This window comes from Eupeodes corollae, chromosome 2 (genome assembly GCF_945859685.1).
Source record: "Eupeodes corollae chromosome 2, idEupCoro1.1, whole genome shotgun sequence".
Lineage (NCBI taxonomy): Eukaryota > Metazoa > Arthropoda > Insecta > Diptera > Syrphidae > Eupeodes > Eupeodes corollae.
In genome coordinates this window covers 76,539,581-76,553,841 of record NC_079148.1, presented here as the reverse complement: position 1 = coordinate 76,553,841, position 14,261 = coordinate 76,539,581, and the positions used below count along the sequence as shown (strand labels likewise).

Genomic DNA, 14,261 nt, shown 5'->3' with positions numbered 1-14,261 from the left:
ATATCCCTATTAACCCTTTTCTACTATGTGATTCCATTAAATTTGTTTGTTTATCAGACTTTCGCATGCAAATATTTATTTATATTTATGTTTTAAATTTTGTTACAATCCATTCCCATGGAAGCAATTTCAATTTACATTTGGACATTCAACTCAAACCATTTGTTCATCAGGAGAAACTATAAAACTGCCTTTTCCTAGCAATTTTACAAGTCTTTACGGTGGTCACTCATTTAAAATAAGAACGTCAAATTCTAACCAATTAGAAATTGGCAATCAATGGGTGGTACCGTACTCACCACTGCTCTCAAAAACATAGGTTTAGGTTTAGGTTTAAAAATTCATTTATTTCTTAAATAAGTTTAGATACATCAAGTTCAATAAGACTAAAATGTAAATAAAAAATTTTGAAATAAGTAGTGGCATTATGTTAGAAAATAAAACAGTATTAAATGCCACTTCGGTAATTAACAAAAAATCAAATAAATAAATTGGGTGGGGTGACCCTTAATTTTAAACTTCAAGTATAAATATAAATATGTACAATTGGAAAATAAATCAAAGAGAATCACAATTAAAAAAATAATAAAGCAAAGTCCAGAAAATCTTAATTAAGGAATTACAAAAAGAACGACCAGATACAAAAATTTCAACAAATTAGAAAACCAATTCCCAAAAATTCACCAGAAATTAAAAGGAAAATACAAAAAACATTAAGTTTATGAAAACATAATTTTTTCCAAATCACCCAAATCAGATTCAAACAACCAACTCTTAAGATGTTTCATAAAAAGATTTGGTAAAATAAGTGACCTTAACATACAAGGTAGTTTATTAAATAATCTAGAAGAAGCAACAGTATACAAATTTCGAAAAGTAGTAGTCCGGAAGTTAGGAATAGATACAAGATATTGCAAGTTGTTTCGTAGGATATGACTGTCTAAAATTCTAAAATTTAGATTTCCTGAGCGCAAAAAAAAAGTTTTTAGGATTTTGAAACAATAGAGGTGACGAATTGGAAGAATTTTTAGTTTCACAAATAATGGAAAACTGTGATGCAGTCGCCGTTTTCTGCTTATTATTCTAATAACATACTTTTGGAGAGTAAGAATTGGTTTAACTTTGCAAAAGTGCGTTCCGCCCCAACAGGCAATTCCATATTGTAGTTTAGAGTGGAAAATCCCATAATAAATTTTTTTAAGAAACGCATACAAGGCTCATATTAATGTTGAGCTTTGTAGTTCAATTAAATGCATTACGTACATTTGCAAGTACATCAATAAGGGCAGTGATTTAGCCATGATTGGAGTACAAAACATACATAAATGAAAATGACGAAATAGCACGATACCAAATGGGCAGATACATAGCAGCAACGGAGCTATCTGGCGTATACTTAGTTTTACCATACACCACAGAGAACCATCTATCCAACATCTTGCAGTGCATCTTGAAAATGGCCAACGTGTATATTTTACTGAAGAGATTTTTTTTTCAAAGATCATTTGAACAACCAAAAACGTCGTTAACTGGATTTTTCTCACTCACAGTTAATGGTCGAGTGTTCAGTACGTATCAAGATGCATGTCGTGAGTTGCAACTTTTAGAAGATGACAATCATTGGGATCTGAATAGCGATTTGCAGCGAGAAGAACAATTTAATAATCTTGATTTAGCTACAATTCTTGCATTATTAACTGACGAACAAAAGAATGTATACAATCGGATTATGTTGGCTGTTGATGCTAAACAAAGTGGTTTCTTTTTCTTGGATGCACCAGGTGAAACCGGTAAAACATTTTTGATATCGTTGATCCTTGCGAAAGTACGGTCGCAAAAGAAAATTGCATCAGCAATTGCATCATCAGGCATAGCTGCTACTTTGTTAGACGGTGGTCGAACAGCACATTCTGCTTTTAAGTTACCACTAGATGTCCATAAAAATACAAATGCTATGTGTAACATTAAGGAAAGGAGTGGAATCTACAGTGTTACAAAGGAGGTTAATAATAATTTGGGATGAGTGTACCATGGCTCATAAACATTCAATCGAAGCATTAAATAGAACTTTGCAGGATTTAAACAGTAATGACAGACTTTTTGGTGGAGATATTCTACTATTATCTTTTGATTTTACAACTTCAAAATGGATCGAACAGCACGAGCATTTTCTCAGCAACTATTAGATATTGGAAACGGTGAAGTGGAATTTAATCAAGATACCCAATGCATAAGATTGCCAGACAATTTCTGTACTGTTGTTGAAACTAAAAATGATCTGATCGCGAGTGTCTTCCCAGATATAATAAATAACTATCTAAATCACAATTGGCTCAGTAATCGTGCTATTTTTGCAGAAAAAATGTTGATGTCGATCTAATTAACCACCAGATACAACAATTATTACCAAGCGATATAATGTCGTTTAAATCAATCGACGCTACTGTCGATGAAGACGAGGCAGTGAGTTTTCCAATTGAATTTTTGAATTCTTTAGACATATCAGGAATGCCACCACACAATCTTTGGTTAAAAATTGGATCACCGATTATTCTTCTGCGTAATTTGAACCCCCCTAAACTATGCAACGGTACACGTTTGGTAATCAAAAAAATCACCGGAAATGTTCTCGAAGCAACTATTTTGGCAGGAAAGTTTAAAGGAGAAATCGTTCTGTTACCACACATTCCAATGATACCGTCAGATTCTCCAATACCTTTCAAAAGATTGCAATTTCCTATCCGTTTAGCTTTCGCGATGACTATTAACAAATCACAAGGACAAACAATGTCTATTTGCGGCTTAGACTTAGAGAATCCATATTTCTCTCATGGGCAATTATACGTGGCCTGTTCACGTGTAGGGAGACCATCGAGTTTATTTGTGTTGACAAAAGACAGGCTGACCAAAAATATTGTTCATCGATTGGCACTTCAGTAAACTTTAACTGTGATTTTATTTTATTTATTTTAATCATAGTACTTATTAATAAAATAAAATTAAAGATGTATATAAATAAGTGTTCAATTTTGTCTACTAAGTCCTTTCTTAATTACTCAGCCACAGCAACGCGTGGTCAGGTCTGCTAGTAACAGAACAAATTATTTCATTTCAGAATGATTTTGAAAGTTTAGTTGATTTTGTTAATTATGGTGACCTGGAAAACTTAATGATTATTGGCGATTTAAGTGCCCGAATTGGATGTTATCAAAATTCTTCTGTAAATAACAGGCATTCGAGTGAGACAGCGATTTTATTTAATGAAATTAGAAACTCAAAAGATCATATATTTAATAGCAATGGTAAACTTCAAACAGATTATTTTGAAAACTTTGGATTGTCTGTGTTGAATGGAATATCTAGAACTTATACGTCTGGCGAATCTTTATCAGTGGTCAATTCGTGATTAAAATCGTAGCAATAGCGAGAGATTGGCGGAATACAATTACAGATTTCAAAGTGGAATTAGCGAATTTTTCAGCACACTTGCCTATAGTAATTTAATCTTAGTTCATCAATAATGTTTCACAAAGTAAATTAAACAAATTTATTAAATTGAATTGGAATGAGAAAAATGCTCAACTCTATAAATCTCGTTTAAATAGACAGTGTAACTCTCGTCCTACTCATCCTTTAAGCAGATTAGAACACAGTTCCGTCACCTAACAACAACCCCAACTCACATTTTTATCTTAGAAACGTATGGTTCGATAGCGATTGCAAAAGATTATGTAAATATTATCTTTTGTGTATCTAAAATAGTTTGTGGATAAAACGCTTTAATTTTCAAAAATATTTGCCTACATGTCAACAAGGAATACATACAACTGTGTACAAAAACTCCTAACTGCAAGAACTCAAAAGAATTTTGGAGTAATGTTCGAGAATTGGTTGGACGTAATAGAAATATGGCGAATACTCTAGGAGCTGAGACACTTGCTGCTCATTTTAAAATACTTTTTTCGGTCGATGAGAATCAACATTATTTCTCCTACGCACTTTCCAACTTCAGAGTCAGTGAATTATATAGTCCAATATCTTGGAGTGATCTGGAAACAAGTTTGAGTAAGTCGAAGAATAACAAAGCTCCAGGCATAGAATTGATTCCTGTCGAGTTTCACAAAAACAGCACTGATCAATTTAAAAACTATCTTGTGGAGTACTTTAACAGGATACATAATGATGCTTATGTACCAAAAAACTTTAATAAAGCGGTTATTTTTGCCATTTTCAAGAAAGCAGATTCAAATCTTGCGGAAAATCGCAGAGGAATTTCTATTCTTAACTCTATGAGGAAGATTCTGACTTCAATTCTGTACGAAAGGCTTACTAAGTGGATTGAGAACACTAATCGTCTAAGCAAGTTTCAAGTTGGTTTTCGGTGGAGTTTTTCAACGATGGATCACATTTTTGCACTTACCAGTATTGCCAGGAAATCTATTGAAAAGAAAAAGAAATTGTATGCTTGTTTTGTAGATTTCAAAGCAGCCCAATAATGCTTGCTTTATTTATCGACGATATCTGTGATGAGCTTCCAGGAGGAATACTCTTCGCCGATATCCAAGTGAAAGTTTTACTATATTAGTTGTTCTAGCTGAAAATCCTTGCACTGTGAAGCTCCAAATAAACAGATTAAACTTCTTCTGCGATAGGTGGGGCTTGCATGTTAACACAAACAAAAGTAAAATAATGATTTTTGAAGCGCGTCAAAAAAGAAAGCTTCCGGAATAGAATTGGTCACTTAATAATGAACGTATTGAAGTAGTACAAGTGTTTAAATATCTTGCAGTTTTGCTTACGCATACATAATTTACATTTTTCTAAGCATGTCAAACAAAAAAGCAAGAGGCTAAAATTGCGTTGAGTTTATTATGGCCAAAGGTTTTTGCCAATCCAAAAATCGATCTTGTGTCAAAATATCGGGTCTTTGTGAATATGAAAACATCATCAAAAATTAAGGATATTGGCTCCAAACTTATTTCACGTTTTTGAAAAAATATTGTTTTCAACATTCAGTAATTTGTTCATAAAAATTCAATACCTAGTTTCCAAAAATTAAAATCTAAAAACTTCACAACATTGTTTAAAATGTATACTCAATATCAATCTAAGTATACAAACATAGACTTGATATTGGTATCGTACTTTTTTATACAAGCAATAAAACTAATACTACAACTGGTAAAAATTAGTTTCTGCTAAAAAAGTTTGGGAACAAAAACAGATATTAAAATTAAACTTATTTCATCTTATTTTGTTGATAACTTTTAGTTAATTTTTTGGACAAAATTTAACTGACACCTTTTTTACACAACATGAAAACCACCAAAAACAACAAAAAAACTGATAAGAAATGGTTTTCGACTCAAGTAATAACAAATAATAATGACTTCAATTTTTTTCATGTATATATATAAAAATCAATGCCAATTTTCGTTGTAATGTTATAACTCAACAATGCCTTTACCGATTTGGCTAATTTTGGTCTTGAATTATGAATGGAAGTTCAGAGAAGGTTTGTACGTAGAGACAATTTTAAAAAATATCTTGAAAAGGTTTAAAATCAACATCTTTCTATACTCCCATATACAAACAATTTGTACTAATACTTAAAAAAATAAAATGTACAACGGAGCTGTAATAATAATTGAAGATATGTGTCTAACGATTGTAAATAAAGCATTAGCACAATTGGGTATGACCGCATCAAATCGTGAGATACATGATTTTTTTTTATCGTGAATTGCAACGTGAGCAGGAGTTCAATTCTAATGATTTACAGACGTTTATTTCTAAAATCGAATATAATGATAACTTTCGTTGTATCATTGACTTTAGCGGCCATTCGATCGGAACAGAAATATGCATTGGCACTTGCATCTTCGGGAATTGCTGCTACATTATTAGAAGGTGGTCGGACTGCACACTCTGCATTAAAATTGCCATTGATTGAAGGGTGAATGAAACTCTAACTCGCAATATTTCGAGAAATTCTGCTATGGCAAAAGTTCTGCGATTAACGTCAATTATTTTATGGTATGAGTGCACAATGGCGAATAAAAAATCAATAGAAGTATTTAATCGAACAATGCAAGATTTACGCGGTAATCAACAGCTGTTTTGGTGGTGCTCTGACTCTGATATTTTTGTCAGGGTACTTTCGTCAAACATTGCCTGTTATTCTTCTATCAACTCCTACAGATGAAATAAAGGCCTGTTTGAAGGCATCAAGTTTTTGGACATATGTACGAAACTGAAACTGAATATTAATATGCGTATTCATCTACATAATGATGAAACTGCCAAAGAGTTATCAAAACAATTGTTAGAAATTGGTCATGGTAAAATACCAATCGACAGTACTAACGGATTGATCACTTTACCGAACAATTTTTGTACAATTGCCCAATCTATAGATGAGTTGATTGAATGTGTTTTTCCCTAATATTCTTCAGAATACAGAAATCATGATTGGTTATACGACAGTGTTATGAATCAAGGTGAGGCAATGAATTATCGAATTGAATTTTTAAATTCATTTGAACCTGCGGCCCCGGAAGTTACGAAAAAAGAAATTACGCCAGGATTTTTTTTCGGAAAAAAGCCAGAAAATGTTTTCTGCTTCAAATTGGAAAAAGAAGCGGAATTTTTTTGTGGAAAATAAGCCAGAAACATTGGAAATTGTGCCAGACAGAAATAGAAAAAAAAAACAGAAACCAAAATGGAAATTAGGCCAGAAAACCAATTGATATGACATGCATCCGCGGGGGGGGGGGCGTTCGCGGGCACGGCACGGTTAGCCGGCGCGGTCTTGGGCCCGGCCCGGCGCGAGTGGCCATGGCGTTGTGGACGCGGTGCGGGCCGGCGCGGTTACGACGTGGCTGCCACGCAAAAAATTACTAAAGTTTTCAATAATTTTTTTTATTTGTAACAATTTAATTAACAAAATAGAAAAGAACAAAATATTTTTACTAAATGTAAATTTGCAAAGTGTCTGCTACGATTTCCCGGCAGCATGGACATTTGTAATTTTCGTTTGAATCTGCAACTGCTTGAGCTTGCAACTTTAAGTTGCACTCCGAGCATATTTTCATATGTCTGCACGGCAACAACACAACGTTTGGTGAAAGGACCTGACATATTATACATAATATTACATCCGCTTCGCAACTAAACAATAATTCTTACAATAGATGATAGAGACAAAGAATGTGTAGTAAAACTGTTTATTTATTACAACAATTTATACAAAATACAGTTTTCTGGCGTTTTTTCCTAAACATGAAAAATATTTTCCAAATATTTTTTGTTTGCTTTTTTTCCATTTCTGTAAATGGACCATTTCTGTAAATGGACCATTTCTGTAAATGGATCATTTCTGTAAATGGAAAAAACACCAGAAAATTTTTAGGAAAAAATGCCTGAAATTCTGAAATTTTTCCAGAAAAAATTGGGATTTTTTCCTAGAAAAAAAAGCCAGAATTTGGTACGAAGAATTTTTTCCAAAAAAAATTCTGGCGTAATTTGCGGGAGCCGAACCTGCTGGTATACCACCGCATTGCTTGAATCTGAAAATTGGTTCTTTGATTATATTATTGCGAAACATTAATCCATCGAAACTGTGTAATGGCACCAGATTGGCAGTGAAAAGTTATCGCCAAATTTGATTGAAGCTACAATCTTAACTGCTAAATTAAAAGGACAAGTGTGTTTGAAGCCAAATACTCCTATGATTCCAACTGATATGCCATTGGAATTCAAAAGATTACAATATCCTGTGCGTTTATCATTTGCGATGTTCATAAATAAGGCCCAACGGCAAGCACTTCACGTTTGTGGTGTCAATTTGGAGGAATCATGTTTTCCACATGGCCAACTTTATGTTGCCTTTTCCAGCTGTTTTAGACTAACCCATATAGACCCACCTTTTTTTATTTTTTAGTTTTTACTCTTTGCGAAAATATATAATAATATAAACAATATATCATTTTGGTCATTTGGACTTTTGAATAGCTAGCAATTAAAATATTTTTTTGTTTGAATAAAAGAACTTAATAATCTTTTTTTTTATAACTATGCCTTATACGTAGCGAAGCACTTACTGAGCTGCTTGTATTTTATAACCACGAACAAAGTGCTTTTTTTGCTTCAAATCACAGTAGTCGAAGCGAAAAAGCCCGCCATTTGTTGCCACTTTTCCTCAAGGTCTCTGTAGAAATATTTTTATGGCAGCCATCTTGGAAAACATTCTGTTTTGTAGTTTGATGTATAATAAGTAATAACTAATAACTAACCCTACAGCTTAGTTGATATCTATTTTGGATCTTCCAGTTTTAAACTCTGTAAAATTAACCTTCAAAAGCAAAAACAATTAACGTAGAATGTCGATTCTCCTGTTGATTGCATTTATTTTCGACTTAATAATTCGATTAGACCGTTTTTATACCTTTAAGCTATCTCTTTTAAAATTAGAAATTTTCTATTAGCTTGTAAATAATCAAATAATTTATTCACTGCCTATTTTTTTTTCTTGAAAATGTTGCATATAACATTGGTAATATTAATGTTTCCTGTCAACAATATCTGCTTACTCTTTTAATGACCTGGATTGTGTTTTCTTGAACACTAGTCTGTTTCGGTTGCTAGTGAATAGAAGATATCGTAATTTGTTTTCCTATGTCTGACTTTGTTACCTTTTTTTAACCATCAAAAAACAGAAAGATGCAATGGTTAGATCTAAGTTAGTGGAACGATTATACATATTTGCAATGTGAATAAACCAGTAACAATAGATCCAGGGACATTAAGCTCAATTACAATTTGTAGATTTTATGTCCCAATTGAGTGGGACATAATTAAATTAAGGCTTTACATCCCATCCATCTAAGCCCTAAATTTGAAACTTATGTAATTTTTATATTTTAGATTTTGTGTCCTATTTTTATAGACAAAAATTGATATTGATCCTACTCAGGTGGGACTCAAAGCCTACATTCAACCGTAACTTGCTACCGACCATTTTCCTATAAGTTTCTTTTTATATTTTTAACCATGATAACAATTCAATCAAATAAAAAAAGATTTCATTACTTCATAGATCAAAAATATTCTTTTATTTTTGTATACAAAAAAAAACTGTTGGTAGGTAAATTAAGCTCTCTCCACCCAATATATCTCAATTACATAACTCTCCTTAAAAGCTAAATACATACACATGTACATCAGCATGTTAAGCACACACACAAAAAAATCACTTTTCAGGATTCTTCCAAACATATGAACCGTAATATTTGAAGTTACTCTGCTCGCACTTCTTGTTGGCTTCTTTAGGTCCACGTGATCCGTAAACATAAGGTATTGGCTTGATGCGTTCCTTTTCGATTTGATGGAGAATTGGAGTGAATATCCTCCATGCCTCGTGAAGTTCATCCGAACGAACAAAATGCATAAGAGAACCACAGAAAACATCTAATATAAGTCTTTCGTAGGCATCTGGAAGATAGGAATCCTTATAACGATGTTCATAGGTGAGATCCATTTCGGTTTCCTCAATATCGAACGTGATTCCCGGGGATTTGGTCATCATCTTAAAGTACAGAGCTTCTCCAGGCTGTACACGTATAACAAGCTCGTTTCGTTTCGAGTTACCTTCGAAAATGTCACCAGACACATCATGATATTGAATACGAACTTCAGCTTTTCGTTCGTTAAGGGCTTTCCCGCACCGCAGGATAAACGGCACTCCTTCCCAACGTTCGTTCTTAATTTCAAGCACTGCTAGAGCATAAGTTGGAGTTGTGGAATCTTTCGAAACTGTCTTATCATCCAGATACGACAGTTTCGCTTCACCTTCACCTTCAGGATTGCCAATATATTGACCCAATACCATATCGTCCAGTGTCAGGGAACGGATATTTTTGAGAACTTTCACTTTTTCATCACGAATATCATCTGGATGACAGGAAACTGGTTTTTCCATAGCAACTAATGTTAAAATTTGTAGCAAATGGTTTTGCATGACATCTCGAATAATACCAAATTCATCAAAGTACCCGCCACGCCCTTGAGTTCCGAAGGGTTCTTTGAAAGTTATCAAAACTGATGCTATATTTTCGCGATTCCACGTTGAGCTTAGGATCTTATTAGCAAAACGAATTGTCATGAGATTCTGAACCATTTCTTTTCCCAAATAATGATCAATTCGATAAATTTGGTCCTCAGTAAAGAGGGAAGCTAAATGATCACTTAGAGCTTTTGAGCTTGCGGCATCACGACCGAATGGTTTTTCAATAATAACCCGATTCCAGCCACTGAAAAGAAAATAAAATAAAGTTTTTCTTTTAAGTAAACTCTTACCAGCAGAGGTTTTAAAATGCTTAAACGATTAAAACAAACAATTTCACAATTAAGCTAAAACGTATAGTATGTATAGTAGGAAGTTTGTGAGATGCATTTTTATGTTTCCTTTTTATTTCAAATCACAATGCAATCATTAAAAAAAAATATAATCCGTTATTTTAACACTAAAAAGCGTGACACAAGAGTCTTTACAATTTAAAAATGTTCAGATTTATTGATGCAATCGCTACTAACGGATGATGAGACATAAGTTTAGTTAAACTTTATTCACTCAAGTTATAGAGACTAGATTAGTGGGGTCAAATTTAAATCCAGAATTTAAGTAGTAATATCCGACAAAATTAGGAAAATGTCTTAAGAACGAGTTTTATAAAAGTGTTTCTGTATTTAATTTATAGTTGAACCCTTTCTCTGTGGTTAAAGCACAAACATACAGTTTAAGCAAGATATTGGGTAGGTTCAGGCGACATAAGGAACTTGAAAGTGAGTCACGTTTCTAGCATCTAATTGGCCAGCTGCCAAAAAATTGCCTTTCAATTAAGGCAACTTTGTTGGAAATTTTACTGGAAAGTTAGTCAAGAAAAATCTCCCTAACTACCAAGTCAAATCTACTTATGTCAAAATGACAGTTAATCATGTTTTTTCATTCATCTGAAAGCTGAACTTTATTCCTCATTTATTTTGTCCGTAATTCCATTTAATATTTTGTGTAATAATATACAAAATATAAAATACAAATAGTGATGGACTTGTAGCTAGCCTGAGGAGTATTTTGTAGACAATAATGTTTTTAGTAGTTTTTGTACGATGAACTGACGGTAGAAGTTAGTGAAGTAAAGTTCCAAGTTTGAAATTTATGACACTAGAAAACTATGAAATGAAGTCCCTTATGTTGTCTGAACCTGACTATGTAACGTTGAACACTCTGGAACACATATGTTCATGTAAAGTAAAGTAAGTAAATGAAGTAAATCAACGGATCTAAGTACATTAAGGATTAAATCTTTTGTAAAAGTTAAAAATTTAAATTTCTAAATCACTTTGATATCACCCCAACATAAATATGTAATTAATTTACCTACTTTCTAGACATACAAATATTCTTGATGTGAACTGTTACATTCTCGAATACAGATGGTGGCAGAGCTAGATAGAAAATTCTATTAGCTTTTGATTTGCTTTCCATTTCTTCCATTGTTTTGGTCAAGAATTCATATCCTGTTCGACCATCATAGTTTCCTGCAACGTATTCGTTCAAAGACCAAAATTGCTCATATCGTTCCATTTCATTTTTTTGAACCTAAAACCATTTTTTTAAAAATAAATTTTAGAGATTTGCCTTAAAAAATAAATTAATATTGATGTTTACATTCATATAAGGTTCACATTTTTGACGAAGTTCCTTAACTGTCAAATGAGATCGTGAGTAGCCACAAAATTTTGTTGACTTTGGCAGTAAGTTATCTCTGAAAAGCCACCATAGAGTCGGATAGATTTTTTTCTTCGCTAAATCACCCTTAAAAAAAACAAAATTTATAGAAAACATATTTTTTAACTTGCCAAGTTCTTTTTTATAAAGCTCTTACCGAAGCACCAAATGTAATGAAAGTGTGTGGGATATCACCATCAAAATGAGTTCCTTCGCAAACCATTTCAACAGATTTTAAGGATTTTATTATACGAGAAAGTGTTCCTTCTTCGTTGGTTGTATTTCCTGAAATTGAACATTTTTTTAAGATTATTCAAATTGAAAACAATTTTTTACTATAGTTCTAAGGTTTTTGAAAAAAAAAGTCAACTGAAGTTTATGGGGCCAACGCAAATTCTTCATTACTTTAGAATGGTCAGTGGTACAGAAATATTTAGGTAAAATAATGACAACAAATTAGGATAATATTCTACGGGATTGAACGCAAGTAAAAAACAAAAATGCGGGCTACTGTTTTCGTAAAGTTTTGTTGGGGTTACCTTTCTTTTAATGAGGTCTAATTTAAAAGGAAGTATTTTAATATTGGATTCTATAGCGATTCAAATTTCCTTCTTTATTATTCTACGGGCTATAACTAAAGGGTGATTTTTTTGAGGTTAGGATTTTCATGCATTAGTATTTGACAGATCACGCGGGATTTCAGACATGGTGTCAAAGAGAAAGATGCTCAGTATGCTTTGACATTTCATCATGAATAGACTTACTAACGAGCAACGCTTGCAAATCATTGAATTTTATTACCAAAATCAGTGTTCGGTTCGAAATGTGTTTCGCGCTTTACGTCCGATTTATGGTCTACATAATCCACCAAGTGAGCAAACAATTAATGCGATTGTGACCAAGTTTCGCACTCAGTTTACTTTATTAGACATTAAACCAACCACACGAATGCGTACAGTGCGTACAGAAGAGAATATTGCGTCTGTTTCTGAGAGTATTGGTGAAGACCGTGAAATGTCGATTCGTCGCCGTTCGCAGCAATTGGGCTTGTGTTATTCGACCACATGGAAGATTTTACGCAAAGATCTTGGTGTAAAACCGTATAAAATACAGCTCGTGCAAGAACTGAAGCCGAACGATCTGCCACAACGTCGAATTTTCAGTGAATGGGCCCTAGAAAAGTTGGCAGAAAATCCGCTTTTTTATCGACAAATTTTGTTCAGCGATGAGGCTCATTTCTGGTTGAATGGCTACGTAAATAAGCAAAATTGCCGCATTTAGAGTGAAGAGCAACCAGAAGCCGTTCAAGAACTGCCCATGCATCCCGAAAAATGCACTGTTTGGTGTGGTTTGTACGCTGGTGGAATCATTGGACCGTATTTTTTCAAAGATGCTGTTGGACGCAACGTTACGGTGAATGGCGATCGCTATCGTTCAATAATAACAAACTTTTTGTTGCCAAAAATGGAAGAACTGAACTTGGTTGACATGTGGTTTCAACAAGATGGCGCTACATGCCACACAGCTCGCGATTCTATGGGCATTTTGAGGGAAAACTTCGGAGAACAATTCATCTCAAGGAATGGACCGGTAAGTTGGCTACCAAGATCATGCGATTTGACGCCTTTAGACTATTTTTTGTGGGGCTACGTCAAGTCTAAAGTCTACACAAATAAGCCAGCAACTATTCCAGCTTTGGAAGACAACATTTCCGAAGAAATTCGGGCTATTCCGGCCGAAATGCTCGAAAAAGTTACCCAAAATTGGACTTTCCGAATGGACCACCTAAGACGCAGCCGCGGTCAACATTTAAATGAAATTATCTTCAAAAAGTAAATGTCATGGACCAATCTAACGTTTCAAATAAAGAATCGATGAGATTTTGCAAATTTTATGCGTTTTTTTTTTTAAGTTCTCAAGCTCTTAAAAAATCACCGTTTATATAACAATTTGTTCATTCAACGAAATTTGCAAACGGACACAGTCTTTTGAAATGAGAGCCTAAGTACCCTAAGTTAGGCAAGTTTCTAGTACTTGAACGGCCAGCTGCCAAAAAATTACCTTCACATTAAGGCAATTTTAATGGAAAGTTGACTGGAAAGTAAGTCAAGAAAAATCACCCTAACTATTAAGTCAAGTCTTCTTCTATCAAAATGACAGTTGATCATGTTTTTTCACTTAACTGAAAACTGAACTTTTTTACTCTAAGACTTATTTATTTTCTGCACAACTTCATTTAATGCTTTCTGTAAAAGGGTTCCTTGTTAATTTGAAAAAGAAATTTATAATATTTCGTTACAATACAAAATACAAATTTTGGTGGACTTGTAGCTTGCCTGAGTAGTGTTTTGTAGACATTAATTTTGTTAGTATAGTTTTTGTACTATAAACTTAAAGTAGAGATTTGCGAAGTAAAGTTCTGAATTTGAAATTCATGACACTTAAAAAACTAACTATTTGCCTTGGTCAAAAT

The 14,261-nt window shown here is 33.4% G+C and overlaps 1 protein-coding gene across 2 annotated transcripts in view; it reads right to left on the bottom strand.

Annotated features, from left to right (window-relative positions):
• Nucleotides 1-9,081: 9,081 nt before the first annotated feature.
• The window catches only part of LOC129944396 (glucose-6-phosphate 1-dehydrogenase), a 28,491-nt gene continuing 23,311 nt past the window's right edge, over nucleotides 9,082-14,261 (bottom strand). For both annotated transcript variants that reach the window (XM_056053785.1, XM_056053787.1), the window contains exons 2-5: nucleotides 11,946-12,073; nucleotides 11,729-11,875; nucleotides 11,442-11,659; nucleotides 9,082-10,310 (exon numbers count right to left, since the gene is read on the bottom strand). In XM_056053785.1, coding sequence (XP_055909760.1) covers nucleotides 9,251-10,310; nucleotides 11,442-11,659; nucleotides 11,729-11,875; nucleotides 11,946-12,073 — 1,553 coding nt within the window. In that variant the 3' untranslated portion in view covers nucleotides 9,082-9,250. The remainder of the gene's footprint in view (nucleotides 10,311-11,441; nucleotides 11,660-11,728; nucleotides 11,876-11,945; nucleotides 12,074-14,261) is intronic.